Below are 19654 nucleotides of genomic sequence, written 5' to 3'. Positions count from 1 at the left end.
ACAGGAAACCACAGTAGTGCCGCAGCACAGAAGTGACCCACCTCGAAGTGGATATAGTCCATAGGGATGAACTTCTTTAGTGTGAGGGTGGTAGTGGAGGTCTCGCTGTAGTACACGTTGAAGCCTCGTCCGTCGCCACACCAGTAACCGTCCGTGTACGGCCTCTCCCGCTCACTGATCTGCATCCATCCCTGCGGACACCCGCTGTTGTAGCTGAAGAAGTCTCCCAACCTGTGGAGAGGCAGGCTCTGGTGAGTTATCCACCCCCTGGTGGGCTGTCCAGCACGGGGAGAGATGTAAATCGATAAGTTGATATATCGTAGCTGTGGAAGATAGGCACTATTAAGACACGTCGAAACCCAGTCTGAGCTGTGAGCCATCAGCTGTAGTGCCGAGCGTGAAATAGGTGCAGAGGGAGAGTTAATGACAAAATTAATGAGGACTTGCATATCAATCATTTGATGAAAAACCATCAGCAACTTATGGGAACACAAAGGGAAATACAGGATGATGGACGGTAAAAGCTCGACTTGCTTGACGATTAAGAAATAATATCTTTTTGTTTTTAGCGGAAAAAGTCGCTCGATTTATGATGAAATATGGCACCACTGGGTGATCTTTTATTGTGTTGAATCCTTGAGGTTTAGCATAGCGTCACAAGGGGAACTGGAGCAATTCCCGAGCCTAGCTGGATGAGGGAGGAACCGGAGCGATTCCTTTACCTAGGAAGAGGAGTGTTAACGAGCGATGACCCCAAGCTAACGAGACAAGGAGGAACTGGAACGATTCCTCAGCCAAGCGAGGGTTTGTGCTGCTTGGTTCAAAAGCTCGCCAGTTCTGAGAAGTGAATTGTCGTTTTGGTTCAAAAGTTCTCCGTCACTTCGACGAAGATGAAGGGAAAAGTTCTAAAACATAGACGCAGTTGAGGGCAATTAATCTAAAAGGTCATTGAGCCACTGGTGCAGGAGGCGGCTTTTATGCACTTACACAACAGTCCTGGCGGGCACGTCTCCGGTTGGGGGAGGGGAGGGGAAGGTACTTACACTCTTAATGCCAGATGTAATGGATGAGCGACGCCGGCCACCGTTGGAGGACCGACGTTAACACTAACAAAGACGGTGTGGAAGACTTGAGCAAACTACACTGACATTGAGGGACACATACACACATTATTCATATATATATATATATATATATATATATATATATATATGGTATTGCCTGGCTCCACCTGCCTAAGGTTATACCGCAGGCGAAGTCATCTTTGGTGAATCTGTATTATCGTCGGTTGACAAGAGTTACAATCTCGTCAAAGAACACACTTCAGAGGACTTCGGCCTACACCTGTTACTGAGTGTAGCGCAGCCTTAACGTTGCAGGAGCCCCTGGCTAGGGGGTTCTAATGTTACTGTTCCAGACCCAGATGAAACGTGTATTTGTAATTATTTGAAATGTACGGGTTGGGAGTTTAACACTCGTGGGGCCCCATACCATGAACTTTGTCATTCAACTTTTTAAAGTTTTGTATGTATTCCACACTTATGACTTCATCATACAGTTCCATCCACTAATAATACTTTAAAAGTACTTCTTTACATTTTCTTTTAGATATTTTTGCTTGATTTCATTTAATGGCCTCTGGTTGTTCACTGTTGACATTATAAAATCGGTTTAAAAGCATAAAGATTATGATCAGGTCAGCCCTCACTCTCCTCTTTTCTATGGTTGACAGATTTTTTAGCCTCAATTTTCTAAGTAACTCAGCTCTCTTAATTCTTGTACTGTCTTTGTTGCCCTCCTGAGGAACTTTTCTTTAAGCTCTTGCGTCTTTAGGTGCAGTGGCCAAATTTGAGAAGCATGTAGGCCGTGTGAATAGCTTGCTGAATATTTCCATATCTGTATACCTGATTGCTGCTCTAATATTTGCCAGCAGACAGTTAGTCTCTTCTAATATATTCCTTCTGTGGACTCTGGCGACAGGTTAGGGTCGATATATACTCCCAAGTCTCTCACAAGCAGTTACATATATACATAAATACCTGTTGTACAGAAAGAGGAGAGATCTGCCCTCGTGTGATTATTATTTCAGTGTTACGGAAAGAGAGTTTGACGCGCGGTGCCCCATCTCCTAACCCCGTACGTGTATTATGGTTTTCCTCTGATGTATGCACCCACTATCCACACACACACACACACACACACACACACACACACACACACACACACCGGCTTTCGCAAGGTACCCATTTATCGTACCACCGAGGGGAGAGTAAACGCCTGGGCTAGTTGTGAGACGACTGCCACGCCGAGGATCCGAATCCGTGTAGGTCCGACCCCAGTGAAGCTGTGCTGATGTGGTCAGTAACGCCAACCACTAAACCACGGTACCCCGTTCTGTGTGTGTGTGTGTGTGTGTGTGTGTGTGTGTGTGTGTGCATTACTGAGAACCATATTACGTAATAACCCCCAACGATGGGGGGAACCAAGTCGCATTACAGCGTAGGAAAGATGAACCGGCGTCATTAGACAAGCGGGAGATGACACCTTTGTGGGCACACCACATCAACAATATGTGAAGCGTCACACTTAGCCACCAGTGCGTCACGCTCAACAGGCTAGGAGTATGGTGCATCATATTTACCAAGCCACCAGTGGTGTCACGCTGATTAGACTACCGGTGTGTTACGTCACACTCAGCAGGCCAGCAGTGCCTCACCATTCTCTGTCTGGCTAAATGAATAGATAGACAGATAAATAAGTAATAGGAGGAGGTGAGTGGGAAGAAGGAGGCAATGACAAGATCAAATGGGCAGTAATGAAGACGGACAATGATTGATATGGAACAACAGGACACAATGTAAGGACACACAAGGAAGACTTCAACGACAGAATACAAGAAGCTGATCGACACAAGAGTAAGAAAAAAAAACGTGAATGTATACAGTAATAACTTGGTGGATGAGGAGTGGAACAAAACAAATAAACTGTAATAACAGTAAAGATTATAATGTGATAGGTTGAGATGGGCGCCATAAGTGTGCGACTTCCAGTACACAAAAGGTAATCACAAATATGTAAATAAAGAAACAAACTAGACCCGTGCCAGCCAGACCTCATCTCGGTGGTAATAAGACTTGCCATTATATACTCTAGAGACAAGAAGGAAATTTTCTTCAGTACTGAAAATCCAGTACTCTCGGGATGCTTGGAGTCTGAACTGACTAATGACTTCCTCTGAGGCAGAATTTCCAGGTTTAAATTTAGATTAAGATCAATGTTGATCATAGGATGATATTTACGTTTGCTTGAATTAAAAGTAGAAATGTATCTGCACTCAATAAACACTGTAAATTTAACAATGAATAGAATTCTAATATTTCCCAATAGACCTCTTGAGTGGAAGGAAAACTTGAACAGTGAAACTTGAACTCAGTTACAGAACTTGTAAAATAGACGATGAATCCACCGTGAACATACGTATGTACAGAAGTCATTGCTAACTCGCAGCAAGAAGTCCGGACTGATCATGATTTATCATCATATCCGGAGGGATAGCTTGGTGGCCATGTGTGCGGTCTTATATCATTAGCGGCTCAGATTCACATTTAAGAACATAAAAATCAAAGGTTACTAACGGCCGCTTTGTTTTGATTTTAATGAAGCAATCTTGGCGCATTGCAGAGACAGACAGAGCTACTCATACATTTCTACTTCTTTTGTTAAGTAAAGCAAAGTACATTTCTGTGGTGCAGTATACTCATATGGTGTCATACTTGTGTTGCATCGTTCTTCCAGTGTTCATGGGGTCATATACCGGTATGTCATCTGATGAAGGTAAACTTACAAGTATTTTCATCTGTTTTAGCCAAAAGAGCAGACTATGTTACATCAAATAAAACTGTCCATGAAACGGTATTGTAAGTCTGCTGATGATAGAGTAACTAACAATACAGGCTTGAAGGAAACTACTAGTGTAAACAAAGTACATTTTCGAGTCGGCATCCGTCAAGAGAGGATCTTTTCACCCGCTTGAAATGCTCAGCTTCCGGCTGCTTGTGTTACCAGGCCAGGCCAGGAAGGACCACAGATAGCAACTGAAAAGGGGATACATAAAGAAGGCGTCAATAACAAAGGAAAACAGGCCAAAATGGCCATCATTCCAAGTCGGTGAAAGACAGGGTGAGGCTGGAGGTTCCGTGAAACAATAGGGAATGTTGTTGGGAGAAGCAGCTAGGTAACACATCGTCGTCACCAGCAATCGTCGCGGCTCAACATCACTTTATCCTGTTGATATAATCGACAGAAACAACGAGTTCCATCACTTTACACAAGCATTACTATGAATGTATTTCGACACTAGAGTGTAAAATGTTCGACAGCGTGTGACTGACATCTACCTAACAGTGAAGGAACGGCGCTTGGCAAAACTTCCGGGTGGACATAAATAAAGAACCAGCTACTCCCATGAGCCAAGAGACCATTATTTCCCGGCCTTCCTCTTCTCGTCTGTCAAACTTTGATGGTTATAGCCAGATGTCTCCCCCCCCCCCCCACATCCATCCCCACCATGGTGGGATTATGCTCGTGGCCAGATACCACTGCTGTCCATGTTATTCGTGACCCAGTTGTCTGGTTAGGAGCTGACGCCTGTGTTAGGTTATAGCCCATCTGTCTGGCCGGGAAGAGCTGACGCTTGACATGTTAGTTCATGGCGCATGTGTCCGGCGAGAGGGAGCTGACATCTGATTCATGTTCGTTAAAACTATACGCTAAAGTTAGGGGCACTGTTGACGGGATAACTGATCACAAAGTCGTTACTGAATAATGTAAATTTTCAAAATATTATTGTTATTATTATTACTTTGTAAATATTCAATTATTATCGCTATTATTAATTTGTAAATATTTAATTAGATAACGTGTCTGGTTGTTTGTTATCTGTCTACTCATCAACCTACAACTGTTGAGACCATCTCTGCATCCCAAACGGGTCCACCTACTCTCCATCATAACTAGTTAGACAAACCCCATGATCTACAAACTTACCACTTGGACAAACTTTCATTTCCATTTTAGAAACCAGTAGGAATGTTGATGCTGATCTCTAGCAAACTGGGTACGTTGCCAGCAAACCCAGCTTACCGTCAGCTAGCCGTCTCCTCACCAACCAACCTTGTCAGTCCGGCTCAGTTTACCATTCCAGCTAATCTGAGTTTTCAATCCTTCAGGCAGTTTCATCTCTCATGCAACTTCACCAGTTCAGTATAAGCTACACCAAACATTGTGTTTCTAAATTGAAAATCTAATACCTTCTTTTTGTAATATGCGAAATCAAATTTTGGTGTAGTGTACACTGAAGGATATATGAACTATACATGAAGGAATCCAACACAGTAAGTTTATTATCATGATAAACTAGAAGCCAGTTTATTACTTGATTTGCAAGTGACATAATATTACGTGTAAATAACATTTAGTTCCTACTCTTGAGACGGACATAATACTTGTTCCTTAAGTACGATGGGGCGATCGGTATTTGATAAAGACGTCCTGAACTTTAACTATAATCTTAAGGATCAAATCAGAGGACGCATAATCGTACCAAAGTATCGTACATTGGTGCTCAACTCGCTGGGTTTTCATTCGTGAACGTGAGTATAATGTATTGTGTGAAAGTTTAATGATGGCTTTAACGTGTATCACTGGCTTTCATATCTTTCATTCACGTCGCTGGTTGCTGGACCTGGTATCATACACCTGGCACACCGTCCAAGCTTGTTAGTCTTGTTTCAGAAATGCAGTCAACCCAGAACACCGGTGGCTTCTGCAGGGGCGAGCTAGGCTGCGTCTGTGCAATTGTTTAACGTGTTATTCGTGAGTGTTACTTTCAGTGCTACATTGTGAAAACTCTTTACATACCACTGAATATAAGAACAGTGGTTGAGAACATTTGGATCATCTACATTGGCTGTATAGGCATCATTCCAAAAGTTGTAAACATTCAGTTGTTGATGTGAGGATCATAAGCGCTCGGCATGTCCGACGCTTCCAGTGAATCACCGAACAAGACCTTTAAACCCCGAACTGAGTCAGGTTGGTGGCGTTGATTCCGCATAAGTTATCCGCATATTTTTATATACACTTGAATTTTGATAGGTAGACTTTGACTATATTTATGTTTTATATATATGATGTAGAAAGTGTACATTTTTACATATGCATGTCAAGAATTATTTCATGTAGAGGTATTTATTTTTGTAAATGATTATTGAATGAATTTCTTGGTTTATCTGGATCATTGTGGCAAAAAAGTTATTTCTCTTTCCATTCGAACGTAATTGGAAATGTAGATGTTCTTAAATTATGAACCACTATTCTTATATTCAGTGGTATGTATAGTTTTCATAATGTACCACTGAAGGAAGACTGCTCTAAATACAACAATTGTAAAGCCAAAGACACAGTGTTTACATCCATATGGCACCAGCGACTGGGTTGTTTGGCGCCAGCCTGAAGCTGGTGGGTCACCTTGCCCAAGACCTTTGCTAAAGGTTATACCATCATGCTTGTAGGCTTTTACCGTCATGCTTGTAGGCTTTTACCGTCATGCTTGTAGGGTTTTATCGTCGTGTTTAAGGGTTTTACCGTCATGCTTGTAGGGTTTTACCGTCGTCTTCAAGGGTTGTACCGTCATGCTCAAGGATTTAAACAACTGAAGAACATACCTGAAATCTTGAATAGTGAGTTGTACAATGTCGCCATATTCGTCACCTTCAGCGACGAAGGTGAGGTGACAGGTGAAGGTGGTGAGCATATTCTTGGGTCGTTCCACGGCCACCTCGTAGCTGCGTCCCACGTCCCCATAGAACGTACGGTTGCACGCTGCGTCCGAGGGAGAGGCAGAGATTTTTTTTTTTAGACAGAGCACACCCAGGCAGTGTCGGGACATGGGGTCTCATGGGGAACATAGCGGCAAAGTTGTACGAAGAACGTAAAGAATAATTATCTGTGATATCATTAAGATAACGATGGATCTATACGAGCTACATGATGATCCAGTGTAAATGGCTATATTGGGATCTATACGAGCTACATGATGATCCCGAGTAAATGGCTATATTGGGAAAACATAAACGACATAGTAAATAAATCCTTAGCAAGGAGCGGGCGGCACAGCCTCGAGCACAGCACCAATCAAATTCTAACAGTGAAAACAAACATCCTCACAACACGACTTAGGTCGTTTTACAACACTTCACCTCTCACTACTCGACCAACCTAGCACCATTACTACTCTGACTTACTTGTACAACCTAGATTTCATAACCCTCACAACATAGCCATATCACAATCCTCACGACTTGAAACATACCACACAGTACTACCAGAAACATCACAACTCAACACATTACATAACACAATCTTAACACTGGAGGAAAATCAGGGGTCCCGAGCCGCGGCGGACTATCCTGGCAAGCGGCCAATATTACTGGGATTGGGAAGAGGGGCTGGAGAAGAGTGCGCTGCGCAACATGGACGGGATCGTCAACACATAACCTAGTGTGCGGCGCAGCATGGATGGCACCGTCGCTACATAACCATAGAGAAAATAGGAACGACACAGCCGTTCTTATTGATGTCGGGTTAGTTGTTAACAGCCTCTGACGGCAGACAACTTTCTTTCGATGATGAAACTTGCATTCTCGGTCGTCGTCCATCACTGACAGTTCCGTATAACCTGCCCAGCATGCTTCGAGCCCGTCCGAACCTGAAGTGGGTGATTTTGAATCATCTTTCACGTTTGATGAATGTTTGTAGCTTGCGAGTGTCAGAAGATAAAATGTTTGTGATCCAACGACGTAACGACGTGGCTGCTGGGTCTTGCGTGCCAAGAGTTGCCTGTAAAGTCGCGTTTAAAGGCTCTGGGGCGCTTTTGAAGTTCTGAAGTCCCGGTGCATGGTCGAAGCAGAACCGAGCCCTCTGTCACGGCTTGGCTGGCTCGTTGAGTCAGAGGGATCGGTAAAGCTTGCTAGGGATCGTGCCCCAGGACCTCTGTCCTCGGCTGTACTTGACCTACATTTTGGACGTAACCATAAAAAGAAATGAGACTAGGAAGTGCTTGAGGTATGACTGTGGGAGTCTCGCCTCGCCCCAGTATTGGTTACTAACCACACGGGAAGGTAAACGGTTGTGTAGTTGATGTATAACCAAGTATACAGGCAGGGCCGACGCGATGTTACGAGGTTAGTTTGTGACGGACTATAATTACCAGTAATATATCCTAAGAACAACGAAATGTTCAACACAAAGAACCGCAAAGCCAAAATTTTTTCTGCTTTGTTTCTTCTCTCAAGGATCATCACAAATATTTATAACAGTATGAGAAGCGTTACTCTGCTTTCCTTGTACCGTTCAGAAAATGAGAGCGAGTCGCCTGCTTGTCGTGAAGCTTTACTGTTGTTGATGTATAAAAGTAAACAAAGTAATTCCAGATGACCCGTGCATCACCGCCGCTTTCCTCTCGACCAGCTGCTTTCAGGTGACCTTCCCGTACATCACTGCTTCCTCTCCCTCCTATTTCACCTCTGTCTCTGTCACTTCTCCTTCCCCGTCATCTGTCTTTACTGTCTCCCACACTGCATTACGGAGAGGAAATTGACACATTATAAACCGTCAACATTTGCTCTCTGTCTTGTTGATCTTGGCGGCGGCCAGGCTCAGCCCGTCCTGCTCCCGGAACTCGTTTCTTAACCAAACACTGGGGACGGGCGACACATGGCTGACTCCATGTGGTACACACCTCTCCGGTACACTGAGGCCTTAATAGATTATCTCAGCTCTCTGATTCAAGTGTGATATTTAACACATTTGAGTAAATATCTCAAGTTGGATGAAAAAGGGTTAGGCTGAGGCTTCGCGTTACATATTGCTTTACAGCCAGTATTTGTAAAGCTTCTGTTGACCTAGCCAGGCCAGCATTCCCTCAACACACACTTCATTGTCTTCAATCTTACATAAAATGTGTGTTGATGACTTCACGTAAGGCCTCTGCTTATGTTTGTGTATATATGTATGACTATATTTTTGGATTTGTGTATTTGTGTTATGTCTGTATGTGTCTTTTGTATCAGTGTGTATGTGTGTGTGTTTGTGTGTGTGTGTGTGTGTGATCACCGGCTTCTCCATATATTTGGTGACTGTATCGTCAGTGGCACTGACGTCGTGATGAATCATACATCGTCCACTGTCGCAGTTGACAAGGGACCTCGTGTGATCTCACCTGACCTCGTGTGACCTCACCTGACCTCGTGTGACCTCACCTGACCTCGTGTGACCTTGTGTGACCTCACCTGACCGTGTGACCTCACCTGACCTCGTATCACTGCATACGTAGGTACCCGCACCAGACAGACAGGCTTCAGTACAAGGGGTCCTAATCCTCCACGGTCCACCATAATGATCTTGGCTGCCACCATCACTCCCACACTGAGATCTACACACGAGCTTCTAGAAACCAATGTGTACACTCAGCTGGAAAGTTCCGCCATAGGGTTCAAGGTTCACCTTTCCTCAGGGTATTTTTAACATAGGAGTGGGGCAGTGCCCCAGTAGGCCCTTCCTTCCTCTCCAGTATTCAAGAGCAACAAACATTTTTGCCTCCCTCATGTTCTTCAAATTACGGAACCCCAAGCAGCTACTATCAGCCACTCCTTTAACAAATGTTGCGGGATCTGGGTAACCCCACTTGCCTGGGTAACCCCACTTGCCTGGGTAACCCCACTTGCCTGGGTAACCCCACTTGCCTGGGTAACCCCACTTGCCTGGGTAACCCCACTTGCCTGGGTAACCCCACTTGCCTGGGTAACCCCACTTGCCTGGGTAACCCCACTTGCCTGGGTAACCCCACTTGCCTGGGTAACCCCACTTGCCTGGGTAACCCCACTTGCCTGGGTAACCCCACTTGCCTGGGTAACCCCACTTGCCTGGGTAACCCCACTTGCCTGGGTAACCCCACTTGCCTGGGTAACCCCACTTGCCTGGGTAACCCCACTTGCCTGGGTAACCCCACTTGCCTGGGTAACCCCACTTGCCTGGGTAACCCCACTTGCCTGGGTAACCCCACTTGCCTGGGTAACCCCACTTGCCTGGGTAACCCCACTTGCCTGGGTAACCCCACTTGCCTGGGTAACCCCACTTGCCTGGGTAACCCCACTTGCCTGGGTAACCCCACTTGCCTGGGTAACCCCACTTGCCTGGGTAACCCCACTTGCCTGGGTAACCCCACTTGCCTGGGTAACCCCACTTGCCTGGGTAACCCCACTTGCCTGGGTAACCCCACTTGCCTGGGTAACCCCACTTGCCTGGGTAACCCCACTTGCCTGGGTAACCCCACTTGCCTGGGTAACCCCACTTGCCTGGGTAACCCCACTTGCCTGGGTAACCCCACTTGCCTGGGTAACCCCACTTGCCTGGGTAACCCCACTTGCCTGGGTAACCCCACTTGCCTGGGTAACCCCACTTGCCTGGGTAACCCCACTTGCCTGGGTAACCCCACTTGCCTGGGTAACCCCACTTGCCTGGGTAACCCCACTTGCCTGGGTAACCCCACTTGCCTGGGTAACCCCACTTGCCTGGGTAACCCCACTTGCCTGGGTAACCCCACTTGCCTGGGTAACCCCACTTGCCTGGGTAACCCCACTTGCCTGGGTAACCCCACTTGCCTGGGTAACCCCACTTGCCTGGGTAACCCCACTTGCCTGGGTAACCCCACTTGCCTGGGTAACCCCACTTGCCTGGGTAACCCCACTTGCCTGGGTAACCCCACTTGCCTGGGTAACCCCACTTGCCTGGGTAACCCCACTTGCCTGGGTAACCCCACTTGCCTGGGTAACCCCACTTGCCTGGGTAACCCCACTTGCCTGGGTAACCCCACTTGCCTGGGTAACCCCACTTGCCTGGGTAACCCCACTTGCCTGGGTAACCCCACTTGCCTGGGTAACCCCACTTGCCTGGGTAACCCCACTTGCCTGGGTAACCCCACTTGCCTGGGTAACCCCACTTGCCTGGGTAACCCCACTTGCCTGGGTAACCCCACTTGCCTGGGTAACCCCACTTGCCTGGGTAACCCCACTTGCCTGGGTAACCCCACTTGCCTGGGTAACCCCACTTGCCTGGGTAACCCCACTTGCCTCTTATGTCGTTCAGTCTCTGAACCTTAGGGCGCATCCTCTCCCGTAGCTGCACCACGAGAGCTAGGAATCGCCTCCTGAGGGACTCCCAGCCTTACCTGCTACAGCTGCGCGGCGGGACTCCTGCCTCATATCATCTCACCTCTGTACATTAGCCTCACCTCTTGAATCGTGTGTACATAGCCAGTGAATCGCCGTGTGGTTGGTCGTTCGTGCTTCCCTATCCTTCTCTCACGCCTCACCAACACAGAGGAAGTAAAATTCTTAGGAACACATTATGGGGTGACATATCTTGACCTCATTTTTTGAATCGTGAATTCTTCAATGTCTTTATGTTCTCACTGTTCACAACTTCAGTACTTCTGTTCATGTTTTCGTTACTTCACCACTTACATTGTGCAACGTGTCTAGTGCTCTCTTCCTGTAGAAACATTTCCTCGTCATTTCTGATTCCTTCCTTCCCAGTTTCCTGTTTCATCCGACAGAGGACACCTTCCGTACACATTCCTCCTCCGCCAGTTGGACACCTTACATCCAGCCGTTCCCACAAACCTTCATTGCCACAGATAATTGACTGTCGTCCTTCAGGTTAATGACCACCTAACATTTGCCTGCCCAGGTACCTCGGTTGCCACTGTGTCACTCCACGATCCCTCACCAGACCTGAGGCAGTAGGACACGTGTTCCTCACCCTCACCACACCCGTGGCAGTAGGACACATGTTCCTCACCCTCACCAGACCTGAGGCAGTAGGACACATGTTCCTCACCCTCACCACACCCGTGGCAGTAGGACACATGTTCCTCACCCTCACCACACCTGAGGCAGTAGGACACATGTTCCTCACACTCACCACACCTGAGGCAGTAGGACACATGTTCCTCACCCTCACCACACCTGAGGCAGTAGGACACATGTTCCTCATCTTACAGGCAAGATACGTGTTACCTTTTGTTTACACAGTTGATATTGTGAGTTTTTTTATTGCGTAATTACCTTTTGTAATGACCCGTTTGTACTGTACGAGGAAGTTGTACACTCGTGGCACCTCGTCTGTACTGTCACACTACTTTTTAATGTTGTGTATTTGTCCACATGTACTATTTCCCTCGTAGAGTCTATTTCCTTCTGTCACAACTCGTACTGTAAAACACATCTCTGGAAGATTCAGGTTATGGTGTGTGTGTGTGTGTGTGTGTGTGTGTGTGTGTGTGTGTGTGTGTGTGTGTGTGTGTGTGTGTGTGTTCCCAGGTCAACACAGTTCCTGGGTTATTTTGGTCAGGCTCCAGGGTTACCTGACCTGGTTGTCCGGGTTTTCAAACATATTTTGAACATTTTAGGGACTTTGTTTAATTTGAGCGAGTATCTGGTTAATTTGTATAGTTAATCATGTTAATGGAACTAATTTTGTTAATCACGTTACCCATTTTTAGACGTCATAACAGTTGTAGTATTGCTGATATTTTCCTTATATTTATTAATTAAAGTAAAAAAAGAATCAGGACTTTTGTATCATGTTCAAAAGTTTTTAAAATACCATAACTTTGTCAAGTTATGAGGAGAGTTTATGTGTCCTTCCGTTGTGTGTCCTAATTATGTCGTCTCACACATATCTATACTTGACATCAGAATAAACATCATTTATCCCTGGTTATCCCTGGTTACATGAGACAGACAACACAAACTTGCACTCTGTATGTACGAGCGGGAAGACAGTACATAATGGCTCTACATAACACGAACTGACATAAGAATGATTTATGAATATATTCTACTTATTTGTGACTATATTGTACTTATATTTATGAATATATTCTTATGTATGAATATATTGTACTTATTCGTATTTATGAATATATTCTAGTTATTCATGTGATTATATTCTAGTTATCATAGTTATGAATATATTCTAGTTATTTATATCTATGAATACTAGTTACTTATATTAATATATTTATAAAAATGTCTGTCCATAAAGGAATTTAATTATAGGGCTACAGTTATGCTTGCTTCTGAAAATTCTTTGTAGTCGGACAGAAAATAAAAGTCAAACATATTCGCTGTTTTTTCTCAATATTTCTGGAATTTCAACGGACGTGCGTGGGTGCACACATACGGACGTGCGTGCGTGCACACATACGGACGTGTGTGCGTGCACACATACGGACGTGCGTGCGTGCGTGCATACATACGGACGTGCGTGCGTGCACACATACGGACGTGCGTGCGTGCACACATACGGACGTGCGTGCGTGCACACATACGGACGTGCGTGCGTGCACACATACGGACGTGCGTGCGTGCACACATACGGACGTGCGTGCGTGCACACATACGGACGTGCGTGCGTGCACACATACGGACGTGCGTGCGTGCACACATACGGACGTGCGTGGGTGCACACATACGGACGTGCGTGCGTGCACACATACGGACGTGCGTGCGTGCACACATACGGACGTGCGTGCGTGCGCACATACGGACTGCGTGCGTACACACATACGGACGTGCGTGCGTGCACACATACCGACGTGCGTGCGTGCACACCTACGCAATAAGAACAAAAACGAAAGAGCTTAGGATGCGCTGTGGAGATACACAACCAGCTAGCATGTATGAGTGTGTGTGTGTGTGTGACAGTAGTCTGGTGTGAGGAACAGTAGTCTGTGGTTCACATCCAGATAAGAACGGTCTTGTCGGCCAGACCTTCCAGATACAGAAGAGTAGCGGAGTTTAGCATGGGCTTCACAGGTTGTGGGTCGTCCGTAAGTGTGTGTCATGATGATCATACTCACAAAGGACCAGATGCCAATAGCCCGTAGAGGATTTCGGTATTGGGATTCCAGTAGACCTCAGAGGAATTCCGGCAGACCGAGGAGGAATTCTCAGCATCTTGAAGGTTTCCAGTACACTGTTTTGCAATCTTAGTGCACTGTAGAAAGATTCCAAGAGACCCAAACAAGATTCCTATGACTTGTAGAAGAATTCCAGTCGCTGATGTAGTGATTCCAGTAGCCTGTGAAGGGATTTTGACCAAATGATGCTTCAGACGCTGGCCAGAGGCTCCAGGGCGCTTAGGTGATTCCCGTCATCCTCCAAACAAACAGACAAATTCCAGTAACCCAAAGACAGATCACACACCTCCATAGGAAGGTTTCTACAGACAACCGGGATATGGATGATCTCAGCCGTTCTCATGGTTCCAGCAGATCATACAGAGGCACCTGTGGTTCTTGAGAGGTTTAAGAATACGAGTAGACCTTCCAGTTAGCTCTGGGAGTCTTCATTTATTTACCAGCCATGCGAGGAGATGTATATAGAAATATGTATTAATAACATGTATAGAGATTTCATTTGTCCAGGTAGACTTTCCAGTAAACTAGTGAGACTTTTTAGCGCTAGTCGAGGTTTTATTAGTCATGTTAGGCATTTCATCGATGCACAAATGTGTTTGATTATTTACAGAGGAGTTTCAGCAACCTAAGGGGTTCTCTCGGTTGCCTCTGGAGATGATCCAGTACCCCATCTAGAGGTTACAGTCTTACATAATCCAGACTTTGTTTTTCAGGTTCATAAAACATATTGACGTTAAGGGGATCATTGAGGCGATTTCACGGCCTAGAGAGGACTTGTAGACCCTAGGATAAGGCTGACGCTAGTTTCACTATTCTGTACATAGATTCCAAGAGCCTCTGTTCCAGTATTGCATAGCATTTTGTAGCTTTCCTTAAAGACTTTTCGTTTGTCAAGAAGAATTTTTAATTCATTGATGTTGAAGGTGTTTGTTAGCTCTTCATAGCCTCTGTTTGTGTACATAACTTAGAAGGAGGGATTGTGTTACAGAGATGATGAAACACCTTACGTAAGCAACAGAAACTTGAGTGCGACCTCCGGTGTAGTGATGGCTGTGTGTCTCTTATACTGCCTTCTCTTTAAAGATCTTCCACTTGAGTCATTGCTCACAAGAGGATGTATCACGAGGCTGAATGCACGTCTGATCATTAATCAAAGGATTCGGAAATTGATTCATCCAGGCCCGAGGCCCGCTTGTCTCTCGCTACCGCTTCACTGTCTTGTTTGGTCATGGTAAAGGTACAGAGGGACACTGTCAACACTACAGGTACACAGGGACGCTGCTTACACTACAGGTACAAAGATGCACTACCTGCTGGTGCATAGCAGGAAGATGGCAAGACATGATGACAAACAGATACTGTCCATAGTGAGGAGAGCAGGAAGATGACCAGACATGATAACTTTATCTCTCTCTTGTGCAGTGTTCACACTGAGCACTTCTCTGAAACGAGGGGAACAGCTCAGCTGGAATCACACCAAGAAACTAAGAAAAAAATTGAAGAAATGTGAAGCCACAATTCTGCCGTAAGAGAGTGTTGGGTGCTTGGATAAAACTATGTCGAGAAAATATGGAGTACATTAGAGAAGTCATGATAATGTATGAATGAGGAAAGGTTAACTGATGGCGTGGCTGGGTATACAGTTCCCTCCCTGTATGATGGGGGTGATTGGGTGTACCACTTCCTCCCAGCATGTTGAAATAGATAACAAATTGGTAAACACATTCAAACACACACGCACTCCCACTTCCCTTCCTACCTCTCTACCACTTCCCTTCATAATCTCTTCCTTACCCTTCCTGCTCCTTTACTTTCCTCTTCCACTTCTTTCTAGCATTTCCCCTGTTCATCTGTGCTCATGCCTTCTCATTTTATTGCGATTCTTAACTTTCTCACTCCATAATTCATCTCGTATTTTTCCTTTCCCTTACTAGATCTTGTTTTCTCATTGTTCATTTTTTCGTAATCCTTTTATTCTGTTGCCATGTTCCTGTGCCTTGCATGTGTTCCCTCTCAGCGAGGCCGGAGCACGGTACTCACCAAGGCTTCGCCCACCATCTTCCCCCACACTCCCGCCTCTCACCGCCGCTGCTCACGTCTCCCACATTTCCCTAATAACTGTGTCTATCGGAAACTTTCCAGGCATCGCCTTCAATTCCATAGACTTGTAACGAATTCCAGCCATTTCCAGCGCTGAGTCCAGGTAAAATTTCCAACGGCGTGCAAGGATTTGCCTGGGTCTCAGCAGTCCCCCATCACAGATTTCCAGGAGTAATTGCCTGGAAACACCGCTCCATCATCACGTCCCAGACTGCCAGTACTGCATTCACTGTTGCCTCACACCTGCTCTGTAAAGTCAGACATCTGGTCCGCCATACTACGGCAGAGCTGCTTTGTAAGGTAAGGCATGGCCCTCTGTACTATCACAGATGCTGAGGTGGGCAAGGCATGGCCCTCTGTACTATCACAGATGCTGAGATGAGTAAGGCATGGCCTCCTGTACTATCACAGATGCTGAGGTGGGCAAGACATGGCCTCCTGTACTATCACAGATGCTGAGGTGGGCAAGGCATGGCCTCCTGTACTATCACAGATGCTGAGGTGGGCAAGGCATGGCCTCCTGTACTATCACAGATGCTGAGGTGGGCAAGGGGAGTGTCTTGGAGCGACGGCCGGGTCTATAATATTGTGGGAAGAGGAGGAGGACAACTGTGGCACGAATCATTTGTTCTTTGCTGAAGACACGTTTGTGGTGGTGGACTTGGGAGAGACACTCCAAAAGCTGGTGTGTGAGTTTTAAGAGTATGTGACAGAAGGGAACTGAGAGTTAGTGTGAACAAAAGTGCGCTAATGAGGTGTAGCGAGTGAACGAGATTGAGTGTGAGTTTGAATGGTGAGGACCTGGAGGAGGTTAGGTGCTCCAACACCAGCCTTCACCATACATCACGTGCACTCTACCTTAGCCCTCTCCTCCATCATAAACTGGTCTCCCTCACAATGCTCCCCTCACCACCAGACTCTCCCTACACCAACAGCTTCACCAGCAAGTGTCCCTCCCCCCTCCGTATCTATAATGCTCCTCTCCACCACCTGCCCTTCCCTCCCTTCCCTCCCCTGCCCTCCCCCCTCTCCGTACCTATAATGCTCCTCTCCACCACCTGCCCTTCCCTCCCTTCCCTCCTCTGCCCTCCCCCCTCTCCCCCTCCGTACCTATAATGCTCCTCTCCACCACCTGCCCTTCCCTCCCTTCCCTCCCCTGCCCTTCCCTTTCTCCTTCCCTCCCATTCCCTTCCTCCCTTCCCTTCCCTTCTTCCGAGCCCTCCACAAGGCCTCACCCTCCCCCCCCCTCCTTTATGCCCCCTGCCGGCAGTTATGTTATGCAAATAGTCTATTGCCTCCCACATCCACGCCCACGTTTTCTGAATGTAATGATGTAGCAATATTACCTCGTCTTATCTCTCCAACTGTTATACTTTTTTGGGCCGAGAGTTTAAAGATGTGTGTGTGTGTGTGTGTGTGTGTGTGTGTGTGTGTGTGTGTGTGTATGTCGGAAGTGCTTTCATGTTCATACAAGTATAATTGGATGTTCTTGCATGTCTCTACTTATACCTGAACCCAAATAACCTTGTGTACAAGAGTGCAGGTGTTTGTGTGCGTGTTTTGTGTGTTTGTATCATCCTCAATATTTCTCTTTAAGTTTGTGTAGTTGGGTCTGGTACACATGTGTGTAGGGGCTTCTCAGTGAGGCGCTGTGTATGTCTGTTGTGATGCATTTCTGTTTACAGGATGTCATAAATACAACCCACATGACGTCTTACATGCACCATACTGTGGCTCTTCTCTGTACGGGTAACCCAATGATCACATGTGAGGGGGCACGTCATTTTAAGAATTTGCATATTAGGAAAGCTGAATGACGGGAAATTCAAAATTGATAACATATACGTATTGTGCGGAGACTTATATCATGTTATACGTGTGTTCGTTCATTGTGTCATGTTGTAGTTTGTGGCGAACCTGCCCAGGTGGGTGGGTGGGGGAGGTACATCGTGTTTAGTATATAGTATTGTAGCCTAAGGTGGCTCTGGCATACATAGTAGACATGGTAACAAACGTGAAGCTTTTCATCATGAGGAAACTTGTCATTTGTGTTTCCTGCTCACATTTATGATCATGACGAAGATCAGTTTTGTTGTCATAAAAATCAAAACTGTTTCTCTGTTGGAATCAAGTCTGCTCGTGGTGCAAGAGGACGACAGTAGAAGCAGGGAAGGTAGAGAGATTGTCTCACACGACGTAACCCTCCCTGTCCTGTCTCACACGACGCAACCCTCCCTGTCCTGTCTCACACGACGCAACCCTCCCTGTCCTGTCTCACACGACGCAATTCTCCCTGTCCTGTCTCACACGACGCAACCCTCCCTGTCCTGTCTCACACGGCGCAACCCTCCCTGTCCTGTCTCACACGGCGCAACTCTCCCTGTACTGTCTCATACCATAACATAGATAGATAGATAGATAGATAGAGAGAGAGAGAGAGAGAGAGAGAGAGAGAGAGAGAGAGAGAGAGAGAGAGAGAGAGAGAGAGAGAGAGAGAGAGATCCTTTTTCACAATTGTAACAATCACATGTTTACCAAATGGCGTCCTAGCTTCGTCTCTTCGATGTATGTCAACTGACTGTTATATTTCTCTGTTGTCTCTCCCCTGATGATGTGATTATTACACGAAAGTGCACTTGGGAACTTTTCGTGTTTCATTTTCCCCTTGGACTCATAGGAATATCTTGATCACGCGCAAAATTGTGATCCTTTCCAATATATATATATATATATATATATATATATATATATATATATATATATATATATATATATATACACGTCATTTTGGTCAGGTGTTGAGAGGTAAGGCAACCTCCTCCAGCTAAGTACCATCCGTAACATAAAGATGTTATAACCCAGCCTAAACGTTCCTCAGTAGTTCACTTTGTTCACAAGATGGTTTGTGTCATGATCCTCATCATCAAGACTTCTTCATTTGTAGTACTTCCTGTGAGAACACTTCACACATTGTATGTGTCCACGTCACCCACACTGTGCCTAGTATGGCTTGTGATATCTTGTGCTCATTTGTGATAAGATCCTCCGCTGACCATGGTGTGTGCTGACCATGGTGTGTGCTGACCATGTGTGCTGACCATGGTGTGTGTTGACTATTTCAAACATGTTTTCCCAGTTTGTTATGTATTCAAACTGGAGGGAAGAAAGGGGAGAGCTGGAGCTTCCTGGCCAGTGAACGTGCGGTCATCGTGCTCTCCTCACACCAGGACTCATGTTCTCAAGATTGCCTTGAGTGTGCAGTTGTTTACTTGATGTTTCAGTTGTTTACTTGATGCTTCAGTTGTTTACTTGATGCTTCAGCTGTTTACTTGATGCTTCAGCTGTTTATTAAATGTTCCAGCTGTTTACCTGACGTCTAGCAGTGTGATGCTCCAGCTGTTTACCTGACGTCTAGCAGTGTGATGCTCCAGCTGTTTACCTGACGTCTAGCAGTGTGATGCTCCAGCTGTTTACCTGACGTCTAGCAGTGTGATGCTCCAGCTGTTTACC

The 19654-nt window shown here is 46.0% G+C and overlaps 2 protein-coding genes across 4 annotated transcripts in view; one reads left to right on the top strand and one right to left on the bottom strand.

The window, feature by feature from the left end:
- LOC139760393 (uncharacterized) overlaps positions 1–19654 on the bottom strand; it is a 316071-nt gene that overhangs the window by 11192 nt on the left and 285225 nt on the right. For 2 of the 3 annotated variants that reach the window (XM_071683518.1, XM_071683520.1), the window contains exons 4-5: positions 6726–6882; positions 42–231 (exon numbers count right to left, since the gene is read on the bottom strand). In XM_071683518.1, coding sequence (XP_071539619.1) covers positions 42–231; positions 6726–6882 — 347 coding nt within the window. The remainder of the gene's footprint in view (positions 1–41; positions 232–6725; positions 6883–19654) is intronic. The other variant, XM_071683521.1, reaches the window with a different exon arrangement.
- Parp1 (Poly-(ADP-ribose) polymerase) overlaps positions 5833–19654 on the top strand; it is a 497767-nt gene continuing 483945 nt past the window's right edge. Inside the window, exon 1 of the mRNA XM_071683522.1 lies at positions 5833–6093. The gene's annotated coding sequence lies outside the window, so the exon portion shown is untranslated. The remainder of the gene's footprint in view (positions 6094–19654) is intronic.

The sequence above is a fragment of the Panulirus ornatus genome, chromosome 36 (assembly GCF_036320965.1).
Source record: "Panulirus ornatus isolate Po-2019 chromosome 36, ASM3632096v1, whole genome shotgun sequence".
Taxonomy (NCBI): Eukaryota; Metazoa; Arthropoda; class Malacostraca; order Decapoda; family Palinuridae; genus Panulirus; species Panulirus ornatus.
This window is presented reverse-complemented; position numbering and strand designations above follow the sequence as displayed.